The sequence below is a fragment of the Budorcas taxicolor genome, chromosome 5, assembly GCF_023091745.1.
Source record: "Budorcas taxicolor isolate Tak-1 chromosome 5, Takin1.1, whole genome shotgun sequence".
NCBI classification, from domain to species: Eukaryota; Metazoa; Chordata; class Mammalia; order Artiodactyla; family Bovidae; genus Budorcas; species Budorcas taxicolor.
In genome coordinates, this window is record NC_068914.1 from 75,646,408 (window position 1) to 75,659,861 (window position 13,454).

At 56.2% G+C, this 13,454-nt stretch overlaps 1 protein-coding gene across 1 annotated transcript; it reads right to left on the reverse strand.

The window, feature by feature from the left end:
- Positions 1-5,277: 5,277 nt before the first annotated feature.
- WNT1 (Wnt family member 1) lies at positions 5,278-8,286 on the reverse strand. The gene is made up of 4 exons (XM_052641340.1): positions 8,183-8,286; positions 7,191-7,444; positions 6,270-6,535; positions 5,278-5,766 (listed from the first exon to the last, which is right to left on the reverse strand). Exons 1-4 carry the CDS (start codon positions 8,284-8,286, stop codon positions 5,278-5,280), a joined length of 1,113 nt encoding a protein of 370 aa, XP_052497300.1.
- Between the last annotated feature and the right edge of the window lie 5,168 nt (positions 8,287-13,454).

A 13,454-nucleotide genomic window follows, 5' to 3' on the forward strand; every position in this document is an offset into this window, starting at 1 on the left:
CCCTAGTTGCAACTCCATACCGGTTTGGAGGTGAAGCATTATGGGACATTGTCCACTTTCCCATCATGCTCCAGGGCTCCAGTTAGCCCTCGGCGGGTTTGGGAGAGGAGAGGAGGGAGGGTTGGTGCTGAGAGTGGGAGCCAGGCCCATCGAGGTCCCGGGAGTGAATGCCGCATTGTTGGCCAGGCCAGAGTCACAGATAATTACCTCAATTAGTGACAATGGGAGAGTAATAAATACAGGCTTAGTGTCTCCTACCCCACCAGGGCTCCGAAGATTAATCCAGGCTGACGGGCGGGCCCTGAAAGGCGTGATGGACAATTCATTAAACTCCCCAAATGCCGCACAACCTGGGCGTGAAGGCTGAGTTAGCCCCCTGGGGGCTGCGCCTTTGTCCCGATTGTGTGTCTCCGCCACCGCAGAGCCGAGCAGCCCCCAGAGAGCGGGGAGGTGAGCGGGGCTCTCCCAGTCGGGCCAGGCGGCGGGGGGATTAGGCCTCGGTCCGGCCCTGGTTGCCCTGGCACACCAGCCCGGCCGGGCTGGAATGTCCGTGGCGGGGAGCGGGCGAGCGGAGGGGCGGGGCCGACAAGGTGGGGTAAGGGGGGCACATAAAACCAGGGGCAGGAGGAGTTAATTAGACGCCAGCCGAGGAGGGCGAGGGGCCACAATAGGGCTGAGGGGCCGCCAGGGACGGCCCCTTCACTTCCGAGGATTAATAGGGAGGAGAGAGAAGGGAGGGGTTCGGCTCTGGGGGAGAAGAGCTGGAGCTTCCCAGGGTGGCACTGCCCCCTCTTGCCCGGCTTGGTACTTACTTGGCAAGTGGTTGGGAGGCAGGGGGCCCTGGCAGCCGGGGCAGGTACCCCCTAGCGTCCCACAGAGTGGCTCTTTCTTCCTTGGGTGGTGCCTCCATTGGTAGGATGGTTGGGCAGGGAGGAGAGAAGGGACCCTCTCGTTTATCAGGGAGGTAGTAAAAGCAGGAATATTTAGGGGCCCTGTTCTCAATGCCCCACCTCCCCAAACCTACTCTGAGATGGAACTGGGAGTCTGAAGCTTTACCCTTCGTGGAAACACCAAGTCGGGGGAGGGGCTGGAGCTGGTGTGCATGCATGGGTGTAGGGGCTGCTGTGTGCCTGCACACACACATGCACACGCTTGTATGTGCAGACATGCTTGCGCACAGGGCCAGGCATTCAACAGGTCCTCTGTTAATATCTGTTGAGTGAATGAGTGAACTTTGGTGTTGGGTGTGAGGAGAAGCATCGCTGGGCTCCACCGAGACACGGAGTGAATGGACTTGGGCCCTTTCATTCTGAACTCCCAGTTACGGCCCAGGGAGGATGAGGGCTCCACCTCTGAGCAGATGAGCAGATGTCCAGGAAAAATGAAGTGGCAGTGGCTCTTTCCCTTTGAAAAGGGAGGAAAAATGCAGTAGCCTCTTGGAAGCCCCACTTCCTCCCGGGCCCCAGGGAACAGGGCAGCCCTGGCTCCTCCCTAGGAGCCACCCCACCCTATACCCTCCCAGGGGATGACAAGGGAGCGAGTTGGCGGCAGTTCCCCGGGCATATTTATAACCTGCTGCTCGCTCACCAGCGTCTGCTTTTAGCCCAGACGGGGGAGGGGGCAGGGGGGTGGTCTGTCTCATGCTGGGCGCCCTGGCTGGGTGTGGAAAGAGTGAGTAAGGGTGAGTGGTGGGCAGCTCTGCATGGATATTCCTGCTCACACCACAGCCAAACAGCTTATTTTCTCCTCATTTTGTTATTTTTCTCCCTCTGGCCTGGAGAGGAGGACTGAGCCAGCCTGAGGTGGGGGGTGGGGGGTGCTAGACCCTGGGGTATTTGCAGCCCCACTGACAGGCTTTTTCCAGGGTGCGTGTGGCAGGGTGTGTGTGGTGCTGGCTTGCTGACCCCCTGGGGACTGTGCAGCCTCAGTCCTCTCAGCTTTTCCGCTCCCCCCAGGATATTTCAGGACCAGTGCCTCCCTCACTCACTGAGCCAAGCCTGTGTCCGGGGTCCTGCCAGTCTCGGATCCCACCTGAAGATCACAGGTGGGCGGGAGGATAGTGACCCCCACCCGGGACCTGCTCTGGGCACTGCTGCTTTCCTCCCCAGGATTTACCTGCTCCGTCTGAGGATGCCACATGTGATCCTAATCAATAATTAGCTCCTAGGTAGTGCTTTGCAGATCTAGCCCTTTTGCTTTTTAAAAAAATTCTTTTTCTTTTGCTTACTTTTTTTTTTGCTTTATTATCACATGTCCCTTTGAGGACCCAGTCCCATTCTGCACTTCCCTACCCCCTCCCTTGAAGTCCTTGTGGCTGGAAGTAAAGGACTTCCATGCTGAGGACATGAGTATGGGAGTCTGTCTTTAAACTTCATGCTTGTGCAGAGGGCTTTACACTTCATTGAGCCTTCACAGCACTGCTCCCATTATCCTGACAATATCTTGATATGCCTGATTCCCTGGCCAGACTGTAAACTTCTAGCAGGCTCCATGGCTCATACATCACTGTATCCCCAGCATTTGGCATATGCCTGGCACAGAAGAGATGTCAGCAAGTATTCAAATGACCCTGTGTTTCACATCCATGTACATGATCTTGTCTGAACCTCATCACCTTCCTGAAGAAGACTAAGTGCCAGTAATCATCCCTGTTGAATAGACAAAGCAACTGAAGCCAAGAAAGCTATGGAGTTTTTGAAAGTCTAGTTAGGACCAGAACAGGATTCACTTCTTCCCTGCCCTTCATCCAGCTCCTATGTGTCGGCACAGCTCAGAGCCCCCCCACCCCCCCTCAGCTTCCAGGCTCTTACTGTTAGGAGTTAGGTGAGAGTGGTTGGGGACAGCTGCCAACCCCTTGACTCCACCCTGTTGCTTCTCCCCAAATCTGGGTATTGTCTGGCAGGGGCCCACATCTCCTCTTCTGCCTCTGGGGGGATCTAATAGCTCTTTGGATTATAGACTGAACATTATCGCAGGGGGTTCTTTACTGGACACCCAACCCTGTCAGGTACCTTCTGCCCAGGATCAGTCAGATTTCTATTCCTCCTCCTCAACTGCCTATCAAATCTGAACTGGTGCTAGCTTGGTGGATGGAGAGAAAGGAAAGGGGATATATCACTGCAGGATTGAGCAGCTCCTGGCTCCACTTCCCTACCCCCACACATATCCCAAAGGCCAACATGGGTCAGAGTTCACACATCCAGGGAGTGGTGCAGGGCAGCAACAACAGCAGAGTACTGAGGAGAGGGGGAAATTCTCCAGTAGGCTGGGATCGGTCATTGCCCTTAGGGGGTGGGGTGCTTCATAGCTCCCCCGGTCCTTCAAGCCCTCCCCTGGGGCGGGGGAAGTGTTAGGATTAGAGACTGGCATTAGAGTTTAGCAAGCAGTTAGGGTTTGCCTGAAGTTAGGTTAAGGCTAAGGTTAGACCTAATCCCAGGGAGAGGGAGTGGATTAGAGTTAGAGAGAGGTTTTCGGGCTGTAGGAGAAATTAGTTCTCCCCTCCGATCTGGTGAAATGCACACAGAGGTATCATGTTGGTGTTGTTAGCAACAGAATCCTCATTTGGGCTTTCTATGGGAATGGCTAACCTCACGGTTTGGTTATGGACCACAGTTGGGTTTCCTTTCAGTTACACTTGGTAAAGTCTAGCCTCTATTTGGATTCTAACCCTGCTGCTCCTTTCTTCTCCCCCATTATCCTCTCTCAGCTTTTCACCTGTTCTTTGTAGCCCATGGTTTGGAAGTTGATGTCCTAATATGGCATTTCCCTGTCCTGGGAAGGAGAGTGGTTTCCCCGTTGCCCAACACCCTGACCACAGCTGGCCCAGAGAGGCTTTGGGGACCAAAACCTCTACACCCATGAGCCACAGCACCCTTTCTGTTTGGGTTTCTCTTTTTTCTTTGGTTTCTTTTCAGAACACCATCATAGCTATCACTCAGTTGTAGCGATTTTCACAACAGCTCTTCTACATAGGAAAGGCAGGTTCTCCAAGTTTGTTTGTTTATTCCCCACTCAGCAGGGCAAGAAACTGAAGAAGTTATGGACTTTCTCAGTATCATACAGCCAATTGGTGTTCAAATAGGAAGAAGGACCCTGTAGTGTCTTTTGGCTCCTGACTGGGTTCATCTGGAGACCTGGATCCCCAGTGGCCTCATCAGGGTCATCCAAGGGACTGAATGTCAGAGTCCTCTTCCAGGGTCAGGAAACCAGTCCCTCAACAGTGTATCCTATTTGTTTAAAGGAGGTAAGCAATAGTGTGTTCTGGATTCAAGGAAAAGCCACCAAGTCATTGATAAAAATAGAGATTTTATTCTGCAGAGGAAGATACTACATTGGTGGGGGCCAGGAGCCACTAATAGCTACAGTGGAAGGAAATACTGATTCCGGAATGCAAAGGCATCTTGGAGAAACTAGGGAGAGGGAAAGAGGGGTCAGAAAATGCTGGAGAGCAAAAGGAGAGAAGAATGGAGAAGAATTAGGTTGGGGTGGGAAGTGGTCTCTGCAAACCAGGCTGGAACCCAGCACAATAAATAGTTTTTATTTACAACAACCAAACTCGTGGCTTTGTATCCACGTTTCAGTGCAAATTATTTACACACTGATGAGGAGGCAGGACAGGAAGAGGGTAGGAGGTGGCTGAGGGAGGCATGGTTCGCAGCTGTTCAATGGCTCCATGACATAGGCTGGGAGAATGGCGATATTTCTCGCGGGTCCCCAACCTCATTTTCCACATCACCACAGCTGCCCTCTCACCCTGGAACCTCCCACTTCAGCTGTAGGTGGAGAGGAGAAAGGCCCTGATGCCCAGGTGTGTGTTCAGGGTGTGCACCCTTGACAGAGGAAGGAGAAGGGCATGTGGGGACCTGGAGAAAACGGAGGTTAAAAGAGAAGGAGAAAGGCAGGCAGGTCGCTGCGCGCGGTGGAGGAGGCAGAGCTTCGCGTCGGGAGCTGACCCTGATGGGGGAGGGGACCAATCCTTCTCTCACCTCCCGGCCAAGCAGGGGGCAGTGCAACAAGGGGGTCTCCCGCGGAGAGGGAGGGAGGTAGGTCCGGGGGCGGGTCAATCAGGATGGCAAGAGGGTTCATGCCGCCCCAGGCAAGTGGTTTCAGGAGTCCCCAGGTCTGAGGAGGTGGGAGAAATGATGGGATAGGTAGTAGGAATCCCGGAGTGTGGCTGGAGGGACGGGGTGGGCGCAGATCCGGGTCTGAGTTGCCAGCGAATCTGTCTGGGGGTGGGCTTGAGGAGAGTGCTCCCAGGGGCCGAGTCCGCGCAGCGCCTCACAGGCACTCGTGCAGTATGCGCGTGTGCGTGCAGTTGCGGCAGCTGACGTGGCAGCACCAGTGGAAGGTGCAGTTGCAGCGCTCGGTGACGCGCTGCGTGCGCGTGCGGTGGCCCCGGCCACAGCAGAGTAGCTCACAGCCATCCAGCGCGGGCGACGAGCTATTGCAGGCGCGCCCCGCCGTGCCCGCGGTACCCAGGCGTCCGCTGTACGTGCAGAAGTTGGGCGATTTCTCGAAGTAGACGAGGTCGTGGGGCGAGGGAGGCTTGTGAGCCGGGTCCTCCGGCTCCAGGCGCAGCAGTTCAGCCCGCGATGCACGGTTGTTGCCGCGGTTGCCGTAGAGGACGCGCGAGGCACCGTCGAAGCGGTCCCGCAGCACGTCGCCCACTGCGCGCAGCGTGGGCAGCCGCATCCAGCACGTGCGCACCGTGCATGAGCCCGACATCCCGTGGCACTTGCACTCCTGGCGCATCTCGGAGAACACGGTCTGGGGGGGCGGGAGGTGGGGTGGGGGGAAGGAGAAGAAAGGACGGCCCGGGACGCTGTCAGAGCCAGAGCCACCTTCCCGGATACCGCCCCCTCCTGGTCGTCGCCGGGATCTCAGCAAAGGCCCAGGCCTAGCCGAGCCCAAAGGAAGGGAGCCACGAAATTTTTGTCCCGCAGAGATTTGGACGCCAAACCCAACTCTGCTCCACCCAGAGAATCTGTCTTTGCCTCTCAGCCTTATTTTTTGAATCTGAACATTGGCGGGCGTAGGCAACACAGTCCATGGGTTCCATGACTTCTAACCTCTCCGTTGTCAGACTATCCCTTCCATTCTGTGAACCCCTCCAAACCCCCGCGCCCTCCGGACGCCCTCGCCTGGTTCCTTACCCTAACCTCTGGCCTTAACACCGACCGTTACTTCCCAAGTTCGAGCTTCGCCTAAAGCAGGGACTCCGAGATCCCTGCCATTCCGTTTCGGGTGCGGACACCCTCAAGCAGGCTCACCGTGCGCCCCGCCTCATTGTTGTGAAGGTTCATGAGGAAGCGAAGGTCCCGCCCCTTCTCTCCGGAGTCCACAAACTCCCGGCCGAAGAGGCGGCCGAAGTCGATGTTGTCGCTGCAGCCCCCCCAGTGCCAATCGGGGCCCCCAGGACCGCGTCGCCGATAGTCGCACGTGCAGGATTCGATGGAGCCCTCTGAGCAGGAGCGCGCCACCGAGTGGGTGACCCCGGCCGAGGTGATGGCGAAGATAAATGCTGTTTCCCGGCAGCCTATTAGGGATGGGAGACGGGATCAGCGAGGGGGCACGCGGGGTGCAGCCTGCACCTTCAGGGGAGGCCTTGGGATCTTTGAGTCCCACGCCCTTAGGGTCCTGGAAGCCTGGCGACCGGCTGTGTTGGGAAGTTGGTCTCCCCGCGAAAGCACGTGTGTGGGCACGCTACCTCCTCCACACTTGTAATCACGCTTTACTGAGACTCCGGGCTCATTTTGACTTCTCGGTGCAAGTAGGGCAGCCCCGGAGGGAAAAGAGAATAGAGGGGAGCGGAAGAATACTGCACCGCCAAGAACTCTCCAGCTCACATCAGCGATGCAAGCCTTGCTGGGCTGGAGGCAAGAGAGCAGCCTCCCAGGCTTCTTTGAGAGGGACTGCGGGAAAGTGGTGGCCAGCGAGCGTCCACCACGCAGCACTCCCTTTCGCTGGGGCAGTGGCTCAGAAAAGCTAAGCTTCCTGCCCGAGGCGCACGGGTTGAAACCTCCTGGTGGAACGAGTCTGGCCCAGAGCTAGTGGTGGCATGAAGCTCTTGGCAGGCTGATTCCGTGACCCTGCAGATGCCCCGGACATCTTCTCTGCACTTGCTCGCCCGTGCCCTGAGGTGACCCCGGGCTCCCCTGGTCCCCGGAAGCGTCACCTTCCGGGGTACCCACCTCGGTTGACGATCTTGCCGAAGAGGTGGGGTCCCGAAGCCGTGGGACAGTTCCAGCGGCGGTTCCGGAACTGCCACTTGCACTCTCGCACAGCGCTCTGCAGCCCCCCGCTCACACTGTGCAGTATTCCCGGGTTCTGGCGGATCAGCCGCCGCTGTTTGCGGCTCAGCAGCTGCAGACTGGGCTCGAGTACCAGCTGCAGACTCTTGGAGTCGGTCAGCAGGTTCGTAGAGGAGGCTACGTTCACGATGCCCCTGGTGAGACGCATGAGAGGAGTTCAAGCTCTGGAAGGGGACCTGCACCCTAACCCTAACCAGAAAGGTCATGCTCGCCCTGTCCTCTTCCTGGAGCTATTTGCCCACAAGAGCGGGGAGAGATCAATAATAAGGTAACGATTCCGCGCTTAGGCACTCACTAGTTTGAAAGGACTTGGCTTTCAGACTTTTGTGTTCCCAGGAATCTTAGGGCTGCTAGGGGGCCCTGCGCCCGGAGCTGGACAGCGGAGGCATGGAGAGCCTAGGGACTAGATGTTCACCTTGGCTCTCAGACCCTGTTTCCGGACAGTCTGGCTCGCAGATCCTGGCCTGCCGTCCATGCCCACCCAAGGCGTGAAATGCTTGGGAGTTCCACCCGCTGATGGGCTTCTTTCGGAGTGCACGGCTGCCCTTTCTCTCCAGAGGCTGGGAAGCCCCGTAGTGTGACTACCACCGTGAAGCTCGTTTGGGGGTTCTTGGAAGAAGGGCAGTGCTAGATGGGAGAGGGCTCCCCTCCTGGAGTATCGTGGGCCGCCGGGCGGACCCTTCACCCCACTTCACCAGAGCTGGAATTTCTGGACCAGCTCCGCTCCAGAGCGCCCCTCGGTGTCTCAAAGGGAAGTCAGAGCGCTGGAGGAAGTCTGTCTGCGGACGGATCCCAGAGCGTGGGAGCTGGATGGGGCTGGCCCCTGGCTCTGTGCCCCGAGACAAGTGGCGACCCCGCACCAGCTCACTTACCACCATCGGCCACTGCTGTTGGCGGCCAGGGCTGCAGGCAGAGCGGCCAGCGCCAGCAACAACGCAGCAGAAACCCAGCAAGGCAGCAGCGCCCAGTGCCCCATGGCCTGCCCGGCCTTGCCCGCTCTATGCTGCAGTTGGGGCGGCTTTGGCTGCTGCCCGCGGCGGTGGGACGGGACGCGGCGGTGGCGGCAAGTGGCGAGAGTTCGCAGTCTGGCTCTAACAGCCCTGGGGGCGGGCGACGGGCTGCATGGCTCGCGGTCCCAGCTGGTGGGCTGAGGCAGCCACGGCGGGCGGCACCGCCTCTTATAGTTGCGGCGCTGGCTGAAGTGACGATAGGAGGCTGCCCCGCCGGGCCGCACTGTGGCACCAGGGCGCACCGGTCAGGGGCGCAGACAATGGGCAGCGAGCGGGGCCGTGGCTCCCGCCCGTCTGAGGCGAGAGCTGACGGGCTGGCCGTCGGGGCTCACCCCCGCCCCCTGCCCGGTGGCTCCCGCCTCCGGACCTGCACTGGCCGCCGACCCCTCCCCTTGGGACGCCCTCCCACGCGCGCCCGCCTCAGTCCTCTCCGCGTCCGGAGCCCGTCGGGGACCAGCGTCCGCCAGGGGGCGCAGCGACCAGTGTGCTGCGGGGACAAACTGCTAAGAGCTCAGCCACTTCGCTGCCCGCTGTGGGGCTGTCCCTTCGACGTCACCCCGGAACCCCATCCTGAGTGGAAGAAGGAAAACTGTGGTTCTGGGCAGCAACTCTGGGGAGACGCCTCCCCGCCCATGAACCCCCGACGGCTGAACAGGGAAGGAGAAGCGGGAGGCGGGTGGGGTTGGGGCTGTGGTCAGGGAAATCCCAGGGGCGGGTTGGGGTGGGGGATGAGCTGAGCACACAGAGCCCGACGATGGAGAGAAACCTGAGGCAGCAGAGGCTTGTACTTGTGGGAAGAAAGAAGTGCACAAATGCCTGCCAATGTGTGCATCAAGTGGGAGAGTTGTCAATGAGACTGCGTGTGAGAATGTGCATACACACATGAGTGTGTGTCTTCACGTACAGAAACTCCATGTTCTGAGGAGGGATTTTAGGAGCCTTTCTCAAGAATCTTGGGATTTAGCTCAGGTCAGAAGGCATCATCGAGTCATCTTGTCACAGCCACCACCTGGGACAGTGCATCATCTCCTACGTGTCGGGAAGGGGTGGTCAGGAGAGACCCAGAAGGCTGACCGAGCGCCGGTGTCTGGGACTGTGTGTGCAGGTGGGTGGATGAGTAGGAGATTAAATATGCACATGTGTGTCACTCTTACCCTGTGCGCCTTGTGTCATCCTATAGTGTGTCACCCCATGGCCTGTGTCAACCTGTGCATGTCACTGGGGGCGGGGGACAAAACCTGTAACCAAGGTGGCAGCATAACGGATGAGGCCTGGAGCAGCGGAGACTCTGAGGTTGGGCTCAGAAAAGACAGGCATTGGACTAGATGTCAGGTGTGTGTGTGGAGGGGCCGGGAGCAGAAGGGCTGCTGGCTAAACCAAACCCAGAGTCGAGAACCTGTGCATCCATGTTTCTGCTTCTTTCTGAAATTTTCTACCAAGTTTCTGTCTTCTCCACCTAAAACCCTGACTCTTGACTCTCACCATGCTGGGATACCTAACCCTAACCCTAACACACCTCCCTACAACCTCTCAGCTTCAGGGTCCCTCTGCCTCCTATAGAAGGAGTGGCTGCTGTTCCCCGTGTGGGATATAGGGGGCACTGCCAGCCTGGTTATCAGGCCTCACCAACACACGCAGCTTGCCCCTGGAAGAGGAGGATCTCCTCCTTTACATCTCTCCTCTCTCTCTCCATTTTACAAAGGAAAAACTAGATTAGGCAGTTTTCCATGGACCCCGGAGCTAATAAAGGGATGAATGGTAGAGCCAGGTTAAAACCCAGACTGTTCTGACTCACGCCCCATGCTTTTTCCACCTTAATGGCTGCTTGTGATTGTGCAGCAATAGCAGGCTGGGGGCCCTTCCCCAAACTGGGAGATAAATAAAAATGGTCTTTAGGATCATCCTGCCTCCATTTTGATCTTCTTTTTTTCATCTTCCCTGACTTTAGGATGTTTTTTTGACTGAGTAATGTACCAGGCCTGGTCCCAAAGAGTTCCAAGTCCCAGAAATGATCAGGCCTCCCTGCCAGTGCAGGAAAATCACTCTAAAGAATAAATGCCTGATAAGTTTAATGAATCCTCCTGGGGCACTTGCATTTTAAAAGGGTGACTATTAACCCAAATGAAACCTGATGGAGGTTATTTTTGAGGGGAATATCTTTCCCACGCCCTTGACCCCTCCAAGGATTTGACCCTGAGGGACAAGGTGTACTAGCTTAGCATCTTCCACAGGTCTAAAAGCCAGTGGCCCCTGAGGAGGCCACCCAGCACAGATGGCTCAAGTAAGTAGACAGTGTACCATGGGCAGCTTGCCCTTTGTCCCTTAGGAGTTTTTCCCACTGGGGCTTGGGTCACATCTTTTGGTTTAGTGGGTTGATAAAACCCCATGGAGGAGGCAGCTGGGCTTGAAGACAGGGCAGTCCTGTCTGTGGCCACTGGTGACAACCATAAGTGGGAAGGGAGGAAAGAAGGATTCCATATCCTTTGTTCCACTATTCCACCCACCAGGAATAGTAGGGAAGAGTGGAAAGGCTCTAGGCCTAGTCAAATTTTGTAGGACCTGGCCCAAATTTATTTAGATCAAATCATCACTCTGTCAATTGTCTTCTCTTCCTTTCCTGTGTCATCAGTTTACCTCTCTACTGGATCATACCTATCAGCCTACAAGTACGCTGTAATGTCTCCCATCTAAAAAAACCCCACAACTTTATTTGACTTCACATTACCACCTAAGTGTGCCCCACTTCTGTGTTGTCTTTTACTGCACAACTCAAAGTGTTGCTTTAATCACCCTGATGCCAGTTTCATTTTTTTATTCTCTCTTTCCACCACCTTCATCACACCTTTGAACCCACTGCATTTCCTCCTCGAAATCATCCATGACCTCCGTTTTGCTCTACTGTCAAATCTCAGTCCTCATCCTAACAAGCTTTTTAGGAATAGCAGACAAAGTTGAACACTTCGTCCTTGAACCAGTCTCACTTGATTCTTGGAACACTATTCCTACCTCCCTGACTGCTCACCTTCTCAGTCTCTTTATCTGGGCCCACCTTTGCACCCAGTCTCTACATGACTCATGGGACTGCACCCCATTTCAGTCTGGGACTTCTCAGTCTACACTCACTCGTTTGGCAAACTATACAGTCTCATACTCCCTACTTTTATCTCTTGCCCTGAACTCTGCACCTGGACACGTAACGAATAAACATCTCAAAATGTACAATATCCAAAACTATAACTCCCAGTTATTCACTTGCGCCTACTCTTTATTCAGTCATCCCCATCCCTGTGAATGGCAAATCCGTCCTTTCAGCTGCACAGGATGAGAGTACTAGAGCCATCCTTGACTTGTCTGGGTTTTTTTTATATACTTTTTTAAGTCAAATCAATCAAAAAAACCCAGAAAACAAAACTCCTGTTCTTCTGTCTTCAAAACCCCTGCAGGTTCCTCCCTCCAGCCACATTGGCCTCCTTGCTAATTCCTTGAACATACCAAGGAAGTAACTATTTCAAGATCTTTGCACTTGCTTTTCTGTCTTCTGGAATGCCCTTCCCCGATATCGATATCTCCATGTGTTTGCTCCTCCACATCCCTTTCTCTCCTCCCCCTACATAAAATGGAATTCCGCCACCTATCTCCTTTACCCTGCTTTATTGATTTTTTGCATCACTTTTGACCATGGATACCTTTAAAGGCTTAAAGTGGAAAGTCAGTAGTAAACTACCCTCTTAAAATAGGAGAGGGGCTTTCCTCTGGGGAGGAAGCAGGGGACCAGGGCTGAGAGCTGTGGGCAGAGGAGCCTACCTTCTTTTGAAGCACCAGCAGGTGGCACTCCCTCTTTGGGCTGGGAAGGCATCAGCCTCCGGTGGAGAAGGGTGCAAAGTTCTGTGGTGGGTAATTTTACTGATACGTTGGGGGCAACTGCTGAGTGTTGGGGGTTTCTCTGGAGTCCAGTGCAGTCAGCTGCGAACGCTTTGGTGCCTCCGGGTGGTGGCCTAGGGTGCTGCAGCAGAAGGCGTGAGAGGCGGAGGGTGGGCAGCACAGCTGAGCTCACCGCCGCCGCGGGTGCATCCATCCCTCCAGGGCCTATAATTTGGGTTCCCTGGGCCTGGCCGCCCCTATCAGCGGCTCAGCAATAGATGAGTCACCCGGGACCCCGGGCCAAGGCAAACATGGGGGGAGGAGGAGGAGGAGGCTTTCGAGGCTGCACTCAGTTTTAGCCACCGCCTCAGTTGCTGGATCCCCCAATCTCCAGGGACCCCCACTTTTTTCTTTGACCCCCGCCCTATAGAGCCCCAGTGTTCTCAGATTGCTCTTGATATGTCCACCCCTATGATGGGAAGTCAGCCCCCTACTCTTCCCCGCAGGGGAAGGGGGACCAGCTTGCTCCCACTCCCTCCCTGAAGTAATGACAGCCCCTCACTTTCCCCCTGCTGTCATGGCCCCAACCCTTGTCAAGGTCTCTCTGGTTCCCGCCCCTCTCCTTTCCTGGAGCTGGCCGCGTGCTTGGGGTATTAGGCAATGGGTGTGTACCCACAGCCCTCTCCAGGCCCCGCCTGCCCCACCACCCTCCAGCCGCCTGCGGGTCAGTGCTCAGGCCAGCCGGTCGGGCCGAGGGCACTGGGGGCCAGCTCAGGCCACCCAGTCTGCCTGCCTGTGGCCTCCTGTCCCAGAGCTGGGCTTCTGCTGGGAAAGGAAACAGGAGTATGGGTCTTTGGATTTGGGACAGGCCAGCCTGGGGAAGCCGGGGGTCACTAAGATGTTGGAATCTGTGGTAGTAGCAGTGACCCTAGCCCTTCCTTGGCACCTGACTATACCACAGCCCGACAAGGGTAAAATCAGAAGGAGCAGTCTGAAACCTGAGGGAGACTTGGAGTCACATGGAAAAATGCGAGTGTCCAAGAGCATGGGAAACCTTGTCCCCCTCCTCCAGCGACCTAGGTAAAGTTCCAGGCTGACATGCAGGAAGGACAAGGACAGGATCCAAAAGCTACTAAGATAGGGTGCAGATTCTAGTGGTCTCAAAAGCCACACACTGTTTGGTTCTTGGCCCCTAAACAGGAAGGAGGGACAAGAGCCCCTTCTCCTGTAGGGCTTCTTCTCCTCTACACCCCTCTCCACCCAGAGGTGGGAA

Bases quoted from the DNA above. Each gene is read 5' to 3' on its own strand.
- WNT1 (XM_052641340.1), bottom strand. From the start codon at position 8,286: ATGGGGCACTGGGCGCTGCTGCCTTGCTGGGTTTCTGCTGCGTTGTTG. The intron at 7,445-8,182 runs GTAAGTGAGCTG...GCGTCTCACCAG, and splicing joins AACAGCAGTGGCCGATGGTG to GGGCATCGTGAACGTAGCCT. The intron at 6,536-7,190 runs GTGGGTACCCCG...CATCCCTAATAG, and splicing joins CGGCAAGATCGTCAACCGAG to GCTGCCGGGAAACAGCATTT.